Genomic DNA, 14739 nt, shown 5'->3' with positions numbered 1-14739 from the left:
TGAATTAGGCTGAAATTTTGGATGTAGGTCTAACATAAGTAGTTTCATTTGGTGAACAAGTTGTATGACACTCACACATCATGGTATTAATAATTATGATAGAAAATTCACTGATTATTTTCAATGATTTTCCATCCATTTATGCTCATTATGTATTTCTATATAAATTAACCATATTAGGATAAAGCAATATACCAAAAAAAAAAAAAAAACTTGAGATGCATCAAATCTGATTTGTGACATGGACTGATTCAAGTGGAAGGCAATGATGGGTTGTTTCGGATCTTGGTTGTGCCAAAGTTGTAAGAGGAAGATGAACGAAGATGGGTTTTTGACTAGTGATTCCGCCAGGTGGTGGCAGCGGACGGTGAAGATGGTGCCGATGGGAGATTCGGATGAAGATGAGTTTCAAGTGCAATGGTGGGTGGTCAGCGTTGGTGATTCCGATGAGGGACTGCAATGCAAACAAGGCAGTGATTGGATAATGTTGAACAGGTACATCCAGAGGTCTCACATTAGTTTTATGGTCCAAAAATTTTCACCACCTAGCTATCCACCTGCAAAGAGGGCATATCATCCAAGAATGCAAAATAAAATAAAATAAAATAAAATAATAATAATAATAATAATAAAGGAAGAAAAAGACTAAAGAAAACGCATACATGATCATGGCCGATGACTCATCTGCAAGTGCCATGGCTACTCCTCTAGGGGTCGGCATACTCCTGAGACTGTTCTTTGTTTGCGGGTGGAATATCAGGTACATCCTTTGTTCTTCTTGGTATTTTGATTCTAGTTTTTCTAACTATATGATAAGTATTGTCTATTATCTTTATCATATCAAGCCCTGCGAAGGTATTTAGGTCGTAACTTACTCATTATATATGTTATGGGGAAATTCGTACAAGGACAATCGGGGTTAGTTATGGTTACACGAATCCTATAGCGAGGCCTCGAAAAGAGGATACGACGTTAAGGGCTAATTCCTAAGTCATGGCTCGGAACTACAATCCTGATTGGCCGACCCGAATCCTCGTCATCGTCTAAAGGGGAGTGGCCGAGCCGAGTCCTGATCTTCATCCTCAGCTTTGATCGATGAACTCCAACCCCAATGACCTATCAACAAATTCTGACAATTGGTACTCGGCTTCACATCTGTATGATCCGAGGCCGAGTTAGAATACAGATACCTTATATGTTGAGGCCGAGGCCGAGTCCAGGCAGGGACACGTCGCGTGCCGAGGCCAGGGCTAAGCCCGTGATGATACTCGGCACGATGAGCCCGGATATCGACTTGGATGCGAATGTGACCGATGATCTCACTTGGAGATACGCGTCATTAGGACACGATGCGCTACGCAATTCAAAGATTGTGGAGGACATCTCCACGATTGCAATATCCACTTGATTGAGTAAATTGTGCCGAGATTAACAGACGCGATCCTCTCTACCCACAAGTATAAATACCAAGGGACTCAATTGCCACAGGTACGCAAGATCTAGCACCCTCTCTCTACATACGACTTAGAGCCCGATTCCCTAGCATGACTTAGGCATCGGAGGGTCCCCCGGCTTAGCCAGGGTCTCCTTTGCTTAACCTTTTGTGCAGGGCCAGGGTTCATCGAAATCCGGATTTTGACATCAACATTTTTGGCGCCGTCTATGGGAATTCGCAAATGAAAAGCTAGAAGGTCTAGCTGGAAATGGGGAGAGGAAAGAAAAAGGCGATAGTGGTGGAACCCAAACCCAGCGGGCAACCTAGTGGGCAACACCAGTCTTCTTCGTTATTGCACATTGAGTCGGCTCCGATAGGACCGTCTCAATGAACTAGGAGCCGAGGAGGAAAATATAATGCGTTGTAAAATAAAGTCCAGATACTGAAAGACCAGCCGAATGAAGGCGCAATAGAATCGGCAGCCGCCATTAAACCTAATGGAAGCCACCCCAATGCCCGAAGCACGACCGCAACTAGTCAGCTCCAGGGCCAAAAGATCCCAAGCACGGTCCACATGAGCTCCCGACCCTGCTCACGGCACAGTGCCCTAAGAGCGATCCGTCCGAATCCCAGAACCCGCTCTGGACATGGAACAGTCTTATGTATCCGCCACTTCGGCTCTAGCACCTACCGGCCTCCGCCATCGACTAGAGAGGAGTAGGCGCGGCAGGACAACTAACGTGATAGATGCCTTTCAGGAGACAGTAGTTGAGAATCAGAATCCTTTAGGAGCACAACTTAAGGAGCTTCGAGACCAGTTTAAGGCGTTTCAAAAGGACCAGCGCTTTGCGTCTATCTCATCTGTAGTCCAGACGATGATGGAAGAGACCGAGCCTCCTTTCACCTCAGCAATCATTGACAAGGTGATGCTGTCGAGGTTCAGGATGCCCCCTATCATCCAATTCTCCGGATCCAGAGACTCCTTAGAACACGTGGAATCATACCGATCGTGGATGTAAATCCAGTCGGCCACGGACGCCATGATGTGCCGAGCCTTTTCGATAACTCTCTCTGGGTCTGCCTGGAGTTGGTATTGACAACTTAAACCAAAATCGATCAACTCCTTTGAGGAGCTCAACAGATTGTTCCTTACTCAGTTTATCTCTGGTAAGAAGAGTTGAAAGCCGACTACTCATCTGTTCACCCTAAAATAGGGGAACAAAGAACCACTGAAGGATTATATTGCCCACTTCAATGAGCAAGCGTTGTTAGTGGAAGATTACGACAACAAGATGACGCTCTCAGCCATGTTCAGCTACCTCAAAGAAGGGAAGTTCACCTTCTTAATTGGAAAAAATCCACCGACTACCCTGGCCGAGCTCATCAGCGGGGCTCAAAAGTATACCAATGCCGAGGAATTCTCCAACTCCCGCAGGAACATCCAAGCTGCTGAAACGTCATCAAAAGAAAAAAGGCAAAGGAACGAAGAACCTCAGTCATCTAACAAAAAGCCCGACGACTGGGCCCCTCGCGATCGTCAGCCAAGTCGAAGACCCGAGGGCAAATTCTGTTCTTACACTCCCCTCAGCACCTCCACGGAGCAGATATTGTTAGATATTAGGGGTTAGAGACTCCTGAACTGGCCTTTCTGTATGAAAACCGACGCTGAGAATTGAGATAAGGGCAAATATTGCCGATTCCATCGTGATCATGGTCACAATACGAGCGACTGTATAGACCTCAAAGATGAAATCGAGACCCTTATCCGCAAGGGTCACTTGCGTCGATATGTTAAGGAGGAGAAGTCAGCTTAGAAAGAAAAATGACCGAGCAAAACTAATGAAGAACCTGCTGAAATCCGAACCATTTATGGCGGTTCATCTAGTGGAGGTGACTCGAACAGAGCTCGCAAAGCCCACTCTTGAAGTTTAGACCCCTAGCACTATGTTCATTTAACTAAAAGGCCGAGGAAAGAGCTCCGTCTCGACCCCTGCAGCTTGACTTTCACAGAAGATGATGTGCGCGGGATCCGACATTCGCACGACGATGCTCTTATGGTAACTATGACCATAGCTAACCGCAAGGTCTTCCGCATCCTGGTCGACACAGGAAGCTCAGTTGACATCATCTACTCCGAAGCCTTCGAGAGAATGAGAATCAATAGGTCACAACTCTGACCCGTGAAAACCCCCTTACATGGCTTTGCCAGAGATAGGGTGATCTCTGAGGGAGTCATTACTCTTCTTGTGACAGCCGTCGAAGGACATCACCAAGCCACACTTCTTGTGGACTTTCTTTTCGTTAATGTGCCATCTGTGCACAACGTCATTTTGGGCCGACCTTCCCTTAATGCGATGATGACGGTTGTGTCCACGTACCACCTGATGATGAAGTTCCCTGCCGAAGGAGGAGTTGGATACCTCCGAGGGGATCAACGTGAAGCATGGAGATGCTATGCGATAGCTGTGAGAAAAGGGTCGGTAAAGCAGGCCCTCACCATCAACACCCTTGACCCTATGGAGGATCCTCCTGAGGATTTAGAGACTGTCTCACTCGAGGAAGTAGACCAGAGAAAAACTGTTCAGCTCGGATCTTCACTAAATTCTGAGTAGAGGTCTCAAATGATGACTTTCTTACAGCAGCACAAGGACGTCTTCGCTTGGTCACACGAGGATATGCTGGGCATTTCTCCCAATGTTATGGTCCACAGGTTAAACGTGGACACGAGTCATAAACCGATGAAACAGAAGAGAAGAACGTTTAATGTCGAAAGATATTCAGCCATAGCCAATGAAGTTTCCAACCTCCTCAGTGTCGGCTTCATTGAGGAAATACATTATTCAGACTGGATCGCCAATGTGGTCCTGGAGAAGAAAGCAAGCGGGAAATGTTGGGTCTATGTCGACTACTCGAATCTGAACAAAACCTGCCCTAAATATAGTTTCCCCTTACCTCGAATCGATCAACTGGTGGACAGTACGGCTGGTCACGAGCACCTTTCCTTCCTAGATGCCTATTCCGGGTATAATCAGATCCCAATGCATCCCCCAGATAGACAGAAGACTACCTTTGTCACAGACAAAGGGCTCTATTGTTACCGGGTCATGCCTTTTGGCATGAAGAATGCTGGGGCAACATACCAGAGATTAGTAAATCAGATGTTTGCTAAGCGCTGCTCGACATGAGTTCCCTGCGAACAACAAAGGAAATCCTATGTCTAACTGGTCGAGTGGCAGCGATCAAACAGTTTATCTCCAGAGCAACCGATAGATGTCTCCCCTTCTTCCAACAACTGAAAGGTCACAAGAAGGCTGGTTGGACCTCCAAATGTGAATAGGCATTCCAGGAGCTGAAGTAATACCTGGGTTCGCCTCCTTTACTATCAAAACCGGAAGAGGGTGAGCCCCTACTACTATACCTGGCAGTCTCGGCCTCGCTCGTCAGCTCTGCACTCGTCAGGGAGGTAAGAAACAAACAGTATCCTATTTTACTACACGAGCAAAGCAATGGTGCCCACAGAGACCAGATACTCGAGTATCGAAAAGTTGGCGCTCAGCCTAGTTTTTTCAACATGGAGGCTTCGTCCGTACTTCCAGGCACATACCATCGTCATCCTAACCGACTCACCACTCAGGCAGGTCCTTCAAAAACCAGATGTCTCCGGACGGCTTACAAAATGGGTGATAAAACTTGGAGAGTTTGACACAAATACCGTCCGAGGATTATGATCAAGGGCCAAGCTGTGACTGACTTCATAGCAGAGTTCACTACCTTGAATGGCAATATCAAAGCAGAAGAAGCCTTAGCGGCCACACCAGTTCTATCACCTGCCAAAGATCTAGAGTCGGAAAGGAGGTGGATCCTTTATGTTGATAGGTCTTCAAATGCCATGCGAGCTGGGGCGGGAATTGTCCTAGTCACACCTGACGCTACAACTATCCAGTATGCCATCAGGCTCAGCTTTAGGGCCTCCAATAACGAAGCAGAATATGAATCTCTGTTAGAAGGACTCAGGCTGGCTGCGAGTTTGGGGGTTCAGTCCCTTGAAGTACGATGTGATTCTCAACTTGTGGTGAACTATATCTCCACCGAGTACGAAGCCAAAGAAACCAGGATGGTAACTTATTTAGTCGAAGCTCGAAAATTGATCAAAAGGTTCTGGATTTGTGTCATCAACTAAATTCCGAGGGCAGAGAATTCTTGGGTCGATGCCTTAGCAAGGTTAGCCTCAGCCATAGAGGGAAAGTGTTACGCCCTAAACCCGGAAATCAGATTCACAGGAATCTCGATCGCCGAATCCGGTACCAACAGCCTCCATAGTACCCCATTCTCGGCGCCTAACGTCCATACGTTAGATTCCGATCCTGGGATCCTATAAGGAGGATTTTTTTGTACATTTAACTCGTAATAAGCATAACCACAAGATTACCCAATTCACAAAGGCAACATCATCATCACATATTCACTAATATAATCATTTGAGTATAATACTGAAAGGGAAATACATAAATCGAAAATCAAGCTCCAGAAGACCGTTGCACGCTCCAAGCTCAACACTGCTGCAACCTAACATTACCTGCACGCATCTATCATGCATAATCTTATAAAAAGCTTAGAGGGTGGTATAAGTGTGTGCACATGGTAAGTGTCAAGTATTCAATACAATGCCATAGTCATACAATACCGAAAATATTGGTAATTGATAAATCGTATAATGTCAGAATAAGCAAAAATACTAACAAGATCACAAATCATAAGATAACAGAGTAAGCAAAAATACTGACAAATTCATAAGTCATACAATATTAGAATACGTAATTCGAATTAACTATGCAAATGAGGAGTCATAGAGCACCAAATATTAGATGTAGAGAATGCAATGCGATATATATTCCTGATGAGTAACACAAATAGCGTCAGCCGTACCTAAACCATATAAATGCAGAAACGCAATAATTTAAATTACCATATGCCGCATATATCATGCAATATGCGGTGCAAATGGAGTGACCATGCTAGAGTGTGAAGTCAGGATGATAGTACGTAGTATCGCGGCTATGGGGTCCATTACAAGGGACTTCTATCCAAACTAGTCCCATACGTAATTTGGATAGTCAGTCTCAATGTGGTAAACTCCTGATCTCAGGTTAGTCGCGTGCCCCAACCGAAATCCTGACCATCGCGAATGTACACGTAATAAATAGTCGCGCACCACTAGCCCGAGTGGATAGTGAATGAATGAGTATGTAATTCCTACTCAATAAGTCCATGTATTAGTGCAGTTCATCTCTGAGATCATCAACGGGGTTTAGTACACTCCAAATAACACTGCCGCTCTCCCAGCTGCACAGTCCAAGTGAGCGTAAGAAACCTCACTATCCACCTGGCTAATAGTCTGCCAATACCATCCGACACGTCAATAGCGGACCCATTCACGAGTTAGTCAAACTCAGCCTAGCAATGCCCCCTACTCTCGGGTGGGTAAGGCCACACCCCCTCCCAACTGACCACAACACAATGAGAGACGAGACCTCCTGGTATTCGACACTCGGGCGCTCATGTATCCATTCAGTCTCGACGTTAGGGTGTCCTTTGGTACCAAAAGGGTTTAGGAATTTTCACCCAGGGTCATCTATGGCAGCCTGATGCTAGAATAAATTTTCGGTGTCCCGTCTGGCCATCCACGATATACCTGTGGAGGCTACGGCCCTGATGTCGCTAAGACATACAGTAATCATAATGCGAGATGCATGAGTCATACAATCCAGTCATGCATCAATCCTGTGCATACCGTGCACTCATGTGAGATAACTTCCACCTATCAGGGAGTCTCATAACAACATGCTCAATGACATATACAATGATCAACCACATCTCATAAAAAACATGCAGATGATGCGTATGAGCATGTATCATGATGCTATGCTGTCACATACTTATAATCGGTGTCGACAATCGGCATCGACAATCGACCTCGACAATGTGGACATTTAACTAACATTGCCCCTAAGGAATGGCCCTCATGGATCCTAACATATAGTGGATCCATGACCTCACACAAGGGCCAAATATACAACACTATGGGCCTCACTCAAGAGTTTAATATACGTCACGATGGGCCTCTCACATGGCCCTCAAATGCATCACAATGGACCTCATCACATAGGCCTTATATACATCATATTGTGCCTTAAACACGGGCACAGTATACATCACCATCGAAATCCACAATCGGTCACGATGATTAGCTTTGATCAATAATCGGTCAATCGGCCACGACAATCATAATCGGCAATCGGCCACGAAAATTGGCCTCGATCGATAATCGGTCAATCGGCCATGACAATCATAATCGGTAATCGGCCACGATAATCGGCCTCGATCGATAATTGGTCAATCGGCCATGATAATCATAATCGGTAAGAATGGGCCTAATAAGGCCTAATAGAAGGTCACAATGTGGACATCCAACCATCATTGCCCATCAATGTGGACATTAAACCATCATTATTCCCAAGGCATGACCCGTCATAATCATCATTACATACATTATGGAGTAATCACACATCGCAATGGACCTCATATATATCACATTCAGCCCTATACGAAGGCCCCATATACGTCTCATTGGGCCTCACTCGTGGCCCTTATATACATCACATTGGGCCTTAACCCATGGGCCATCAAATATATCAAGTGGATCGCATCCACGGGCCGCACCAATGGGCCTCATATATATCGAGTCGGCCATATCACATGGGCCGCACCAGTGGGCCTCATATACAACAAGTGGACAGCGTCCATGGGCTGCACTAATGGGCCTAATACATATCACAATGAACCTTACCCATAGGCCTCATATTCAAGCAGGTGGGCTCTACACATGGGCCTCATCATATCAAGTTGGGTTGTGTTAATAGGCCGCACCAATGGGCCTCATGTACAACAAGTGGGCCGCATCATTGGGCCGTACTAATGAGCCCCATAAATATATCAAGGTAGGCCTCACAGATGGGTCCCAAGTATATCAAGGTGGGCACCTCGAATAGACCACAAAATACATCAAAGTGGGCTTGACAGATGGGCCACAAAGTACATCAAAGTGGGCTTGACAAATGAGCCACAAAATACATCAAGGTGGGCCTCATGGATAGGCCCTAAACACATCAAAGGTGGGCCTCATGGATGGGCCATAAACACATTAAAGGTGGGCCTCATAGATGGGCCATAAACACATCAAAGGTGGGCCTCATGGATGGGCCATAAACACATTAAAGGTGGGCCTCATGGATGAGCCATAAACACATCAAAGGTGGGCCTCATGGATGGGCCATAAACACATTAAAGGTGGGCCTCACAGATGGGCCATAAACACATCAAAGGTGGGCCTCATGGATGGGCCATAAACACATTAAAGGTGGGCCTCATAGATGGGCCATAAACACATCAAAGGTGGGCCTCATCCCAGAAAACGAATAGACAGCGTGGATGAAACACATTCATCATGGTGCGTCCCACTCGCTGACGGACGGCGTGTATAAAACTCATACACAATAGGGGGCCCCACCGTCCAGGGGTAAATGGATAGTGTGCACATAGATTACATACATCAAGGTGGGTCCATCCCACATGTGCAGCACGTGTGGGGTGGGCCCCCACACGTCTACCAGAAGGGTGGGCAGTAGGGATAAAATACATATATCATGGTGTCTAAAGAGGCTAGGCAGCGTGAATATACAACACATACATCATCTTGGGCCTTGCAATACAATCTATGGTGGGACACCCCAAGTGAATAATCTAATCCGTTCACCGTCTTGGCCACCTCGAATGAGGTCAAATAGACTCTGACTAGGACTGGTTTGGGTGACAAGGGACTCCAAAGAGGGCCCTAGAGTGTTTCAACAGATGCGCATTAATACTCTTAGTACGGCCCATTCGAGACTCATATTTGCCTCAAAATTTGGCACATGGTCTAAAATGATAAGGAGAAGACGGTAGATGGTGTGGATTAAATAATTTCATCATGGTGGGGTCCACGTGTGGTGGCAGCCCAATAATGCTTCCACCTTCACTGTCACTGGACAAAAACGTCCAGGGACTTACTCTTTTTTTTTCTTCTCTTTCTTCCTTTATTTTTATTTTGTTCTACTATATGGGGCCCACTAGTGGATAATCCATTCGGTCTATTATATCGACCAGCTCTCTATGGATCAAAGGAGTCTAATGATGGATAGGTCCACCACTTATACACACAATAGTAGGTATTATAAGGCTCCAACAGTGGGACTTTGTTTCCCTAGGTGCAGTCCACTAAGAACTAAGATCTTGTATTATGACTTATGATTACCGTACGCCCTACCGACATCAGGGTCGTAGCCTCCACAGGCATATTGTGGATGGCCAGATGGGATACCGAAAATCTGTTTGAGCATCGGGCAGCCATAGATGGCCCTGGGTGAAAATTCCTAAAACCCTCTTGGTACCAGAGGACGCCCCAACGTCGAGACCGAGTGGATATACATGAGCGCCCGAGTGCCGAATACCAGGAGGCCGGGTCTCCCACTATGCTGTGGTTGGTTGGAAAGGGGTGTGGCCTTACCCGCCCGAGGGAGTAGGCATAACTAGGCTGAGTTTGACTAGCTCGAGGAATGGGTCCGCTATCGATGAGCCGAGAAGGTATTGGCAGACTACTGGATAGGCGGATAATGAGGTCTCTTCCACTTACCCAGTTGTGCGCTTGATGAGGCGGTAGGTGGCGTGGAGTGTATTAGACCCTGGTGATGATCCCAGAGAGGAACCGTACTGATATGTGGACCAATTGAGCAGGAATTGCATATTCATTCATTCATTCATTCATTCATTCACATGGCCAGGATTTCGGTTGGGCGCGCGACTGACCTGAGACCAGGAGTTTACCACATTGAGTCTGACTAGCTAAATTTAGGTATGGGACTGGTTTGGATAGAAGTCCCTTGTGATAGATCCCGTAGCTTGCGATACTACGTGCTATCATCCTGACCTCACACTTCAGCTTGGTCATTTCATTCGCATCGCATATTGCATCCGCATTCATATGGCATTTTGGGTCGTTATGTTTTCTATACTTAAATGGCCTAGACGAACTTAGCAGGATTTACATATTGCATTGTATCCTCTGCATCTGATATTTGGCTCTCTATAACTCTTCATTTGCATTGTTGATCTGTATTGCGTATTCTGATATTATATGACTCATGGACTTACCAATATATTTCAGCTTACTCTGATTACTCTGATATCGTATGATTCATGATCTTGTCAGTATTTTTGCTTATTCCGATGATGTATAATTTATGGGCTTTATGGTATACTTGGCTATGCACCACCCTCTAAGCTTTCTATAAGCTTATGCATAATAGATGCGTGCAGGAGATGTTAGGTTGCAGCAGTGTTGAGCTTAGAGCGCGCAACGGTCTTCTGGAGCTTTATTTTCGATTTATGTATTTTCCTTTCAACATTGTACTCAAATGATTATATGAGTGGATATGTGATGATGATGTTGCTTTTGTGAATTGGGTAATCTTGTGGTTATGCTTATTACAAGTTAAATGTACAAAAAAAAAATCCTCCTTGTAGGATCCCAGGATCGGAATCCGGCGTATGGATGCTAGGAGCCGAGAATGAGGTACTATGGAGGCTGTCATCACCAGATTCGGCGATCGGGATTCCTGTGAATCCGATTTCTGAATTTGGGACGTGACATATGTTGTATATCAACGTCATCCATCCATTTTTCTAGCTCATTTTAGGGCATGACTCAAAAAATTTATATTCTCTGATGGGCCATACCACATCAAACAGTGGTGATTGACCATTAAAAAATTCATGTGGGCCACAAAGTTTTAGATCAAGCTGATTTTTATTATTTTTCGTTCAGGTCTATATGACCTTATCAATAAATTTTAAGGCTGGCATTAAACCGGGCCTTAGCAAGTTTTTAGTAGTTTTGAGTTCAATCACCATTGTTTCCTATGGTGTGGTCTACCTAGAGGTGGGTATTAAGTCGAGTTAGACCGGATTGGGTCCAACTTGACTCGATCCGATTTTTCAAGAACCCCGAACTCAATTCGATCCGGGAATGAGTCCAGCAGGGCTGACTTGATCCGATCCGAATCCTTGCTCTCTTGACCCAAACCAAGTCCGACTCAGTCTAGAAAACTGAATCGAGTCAGATTGAGTTGAGTCTAGGGAGAGAGAGGGAGAGAAAGGAGGAGAGAAAGAAGGAGATGTGGGAAACTGGGAGAGAAAGAAGGAGAGAAAGGAGGAGAGAAGGAAGGAGAGGAAGGAAATCGAGAGAGAAAGAGGGAGAGAGAGGAGAGATGGGTGGGTGCGGTGCCTCCTCCGGGTAGAGAAAGAGGGGTTAGGGTTCATTCGGATTGACCATGATCCGAACTCGATCCGATGTATGATCGGATCTGAGTGGTCCTACTCGATCCACACTGATCCAGGCCTTCAGTTCGGTTCGGATCAGGTCGGATTCGCCGAATCGGGTCGGATTCTGCCCAGCTCTAGGTCTACCATAGATTTGTAGCTTCTTGGATTTTGGACTCATATTCTAAATTAACCTGGAAAAATGGATGTAAGGCAAGGAATGGATATTTAATATGGAAGCGTGCCTAGTGAGTAACTAAGTATGCTTATTCTGCCCAACTCTAGGTCTACCATAGATTTGTATCTTCTTGGATTTTGGACTCATATTCTAAATTAACTTCGAAAAATGGATGTAAGGCATAGGAATGGATATTTAATATGGAAGCGTGCCTAGTGAGTAACTCAGTACACTAAGCGTACTAAGTAAACTCTGTGGGGACCACCGTGATTTAAATATTTTATCCACTCCTTACATCCATTTTACTAGAAAATTTTAGGGCTTGTGCCTAAAATTGAAGAATATCCAAAGTTCAAATGGACCACCCCACGGGAAACATTGTGAATTGAACGTCTATTGTTGAAAAATTCTTGAGGGCCACTAAAGTTTTGAATCAAGCTTATATTTGTTTTTTTCCCTTCATCCATGTTCTTCTGATCTCATGAATAGGTTGGATGAGAAATATACATCACTATGGGGCCTAGTAAGGTTTCAACGGTGGAAATCATTATTCCCATTGTTTCCTATGGTAGGGTGATGTAGAGAGGGTCGCAGACAATTACATGGCCAAGATGGATCAGAAAAGGCCCGGTCGATGACAGAAGTGATCCGGACAGTCGGACCTTAAATCAGGCATATCTCGCAATTTGGAATGAGTTATCAGACGTAAAATATATGATTTTGGGGTGAAGCGAGCTACTTTAGCCAACCAACCTCACTACGTCAGGTTACCCAAGCCGGATTTGCGAAATACCACCAGATCGACGGTCATTTCCCTATTTTAATTCCATTTTTACAATAAATAGTAAGTTTTAGTTTGATTATAACTCTTCATCCTAAGAGTGGTTCCCATGGTGGCGTTTCGAAGTTGGACTGGGAGACTCGAATGAGAATAGCTCTGGAAGCAGCCAGAGGTCTGGAATACCTACATGAATATGTCAGCCCCCCAGTGATTCACAGAGATTTCAAGAGCAGCAACATCCTCTTGGACAAGAACTTCCATGCCAAAGTTTCAGATTTTGGCTTGGCCAAGCTTGGATCTGAGAAAGCTGGAGGGCATGTCTCCACCCGTGTATTGGGCACCCAGGGATACGTCGCTCCCGAATATGTGTTAACTGGACATTTGACCACCAAATCAGATGTATGCAGCTATGGGGTTGTGCTCTTGGAGCTGCTCACAGGCAGGGTTCCGGTTGACATGAAGAGGGCTCCTGGGGAAGGCGTTCTTGTATCATGGGCATTGCCTCGGCTCACGGATAGAGAAAAGGTTGTACAGATCATGGATCCATCATTGGAAGGTCAGTATTCGATGAAGGAGGTTATTCAGGTGGCAGCCATTGCAGCAATGTGCGTACAAGCGGAAGCAGATTACAGGCCTCTAATGGCAGACGTGGTGCAGTCACTGGTCGATCTCGTGAAGCATCGCAAGCCAACATCAAAGGTAGGCAGCTGTTCTAGCTTTCATACCACCAGGTCTCCTACAACTCCTACAGCCAGGTCTCCTACAGCTTCTGAATGTGGGAATGCAGGATTTTGAAATTCCAAGTTCTATAACATCAAAGACCTTGCTGTTTTCTCTATCTAGAGGTAGTCTACCATGGGCTGGGATTGTGCTTGGGAGAGAAATCCTTAGCTCTTTCTCCAGTAGCTTATTTTGGTTTTAGCTTTGATTATTTTGGTTTAATGGGTAGAAAGTTCACTATTTCTCAAAATTAAGCTTTGATTGTAGGACTAACAACTACACTATTTCTCCTAGTTAAGCTTGATTGTAGGAAGCACTTGTTGAAGTGTCCGTTGGCCTCTGGCCAGCGTTTGCATTGCAGGTTTGCTTGAGCTAGCAAATGCAGGAAAAAAAAAAAAAAAAACACCTCTTCATCTATTGGGCTTTAGGAGTTGCGTTCAACGTGAAAAGAGCTTAGAAAAATTAGGAGAACAACTTGGTGAAGCCAAATAGGACGCTTACTATTTTTGGCCGAAAACCTTGCACACTTGTAGACATCACGGCCATCTATAAATAGTAAGAGTAAGTCGCGAATTATAGGAGTTCTAGTTGTAGTTTAATTCTGATTTTTTTCCCATTACTTGGTACTCATATTTAAAGGGTTGTGAACTCGTTTTTATTCCGTCATCAATCAATTTCAAATTTATTAGAATTTATTTCTATTTTCTTGCTTTCTTTCCTCGTGGATTTGAGAAGTCTTTATGAAGAGTCCAAAGAAGTTCCGTGAATTCGGAATAGTTATCCTCTTGAGGAAGATGGTTCTCGACCTCACATCCTTCCTTGCATCATAAGGTCCACTTGATCTTTGTATATGCTTCAATTTTGGTCACAACCCCTCAAATGATATGAAAAAACGAATGTAAGGCATGGATAAACCAATACATTCATGGTGGGCCCAACAGAGTTTACTCGGTACCATAAGAGCAGGAATGGATTGGCTACTCCCCTTGACACCAGCCAATAGTTGGTGGTCGGTGCTCTGTTGGCCCCACCATGATGTATGTGTTTCATCCACTCTGTCCATCTATTTTTAGAGATCATTTTACAATATGAGACCAAAAATTAGGTATATCCCAATCTCAAGTGGACCACATTATAGGAAACAATGCTGAATGAGCATTGACCATTAAAAACATTTTGAGGGCCATAAAAGCTTTGAATCAAGCTGATTTT

At 44.9% G+C, this 14739-nt stretch overlaps 1 protein-coding gene across 1 annotated transcript; it reads left to right on the top strand.

Annotated features, from left to right (window-relative positions):
* The first annotated feature begins 5159 nt into the window (after positions 1–5159).
* On the top strand, positions 5160–13887 carry LOC131250580 (PTI1-like tyrosine-protein kinase 2). The gene is made up of 2 exons (XM_058250868.1): positions 5160–5590; positions 12882–13887. The coding sequence occupies exons 1-2, from the start codon at positions 5160–5162 to the stop codon at positions 13600–13602; spliced, it is 1152 nt and encodes a 383-aa protein (XP_058106851.1). The 3' UTR covers positions 13603–13887.
* The last annotated feature ends 852 nt before the right edge of the window (positions 13888–14739 follow it).

The sequence above is a fragment of the Magnolia sinica genome, chromosome 7, assembly GCF_029962835.1.
Source record: "Magnolia sinica isolate HGM2019 chromosome 7, MsV1, whole genome shotgun sequence".
In the NCBI taxonomy this organism is placed as follows: domain Eukaryota; kingdom Viridiplantae; phylum Streptophyta; class Magnoliopsida; order Magnoliales; family Magnoliaceae; genus Magnolia; species Magnolia sinica.
This window is presented reverse-complemented; position numbering and strand designations above follow the sequence as displayed.

What these genes read in the sequence shown, in the direction of transcription:
- LOC131250580 (XM_058250868.1), top strand. Translation starts at nt 5,160, where the DNA reads ATGATCAAGGGCCAAGCTGTGACTGACTTCATAGCAGAGTTCACTACC. An exon ending in GCTCGAAAATTGATCAAAAG is followed by an intron (nt 5,591 to 12,881) that starts GTTCTGGATTTG and finishes AGTAAGTTTTAG; the next exon opens with TTTGATTATAACTCTTCATC.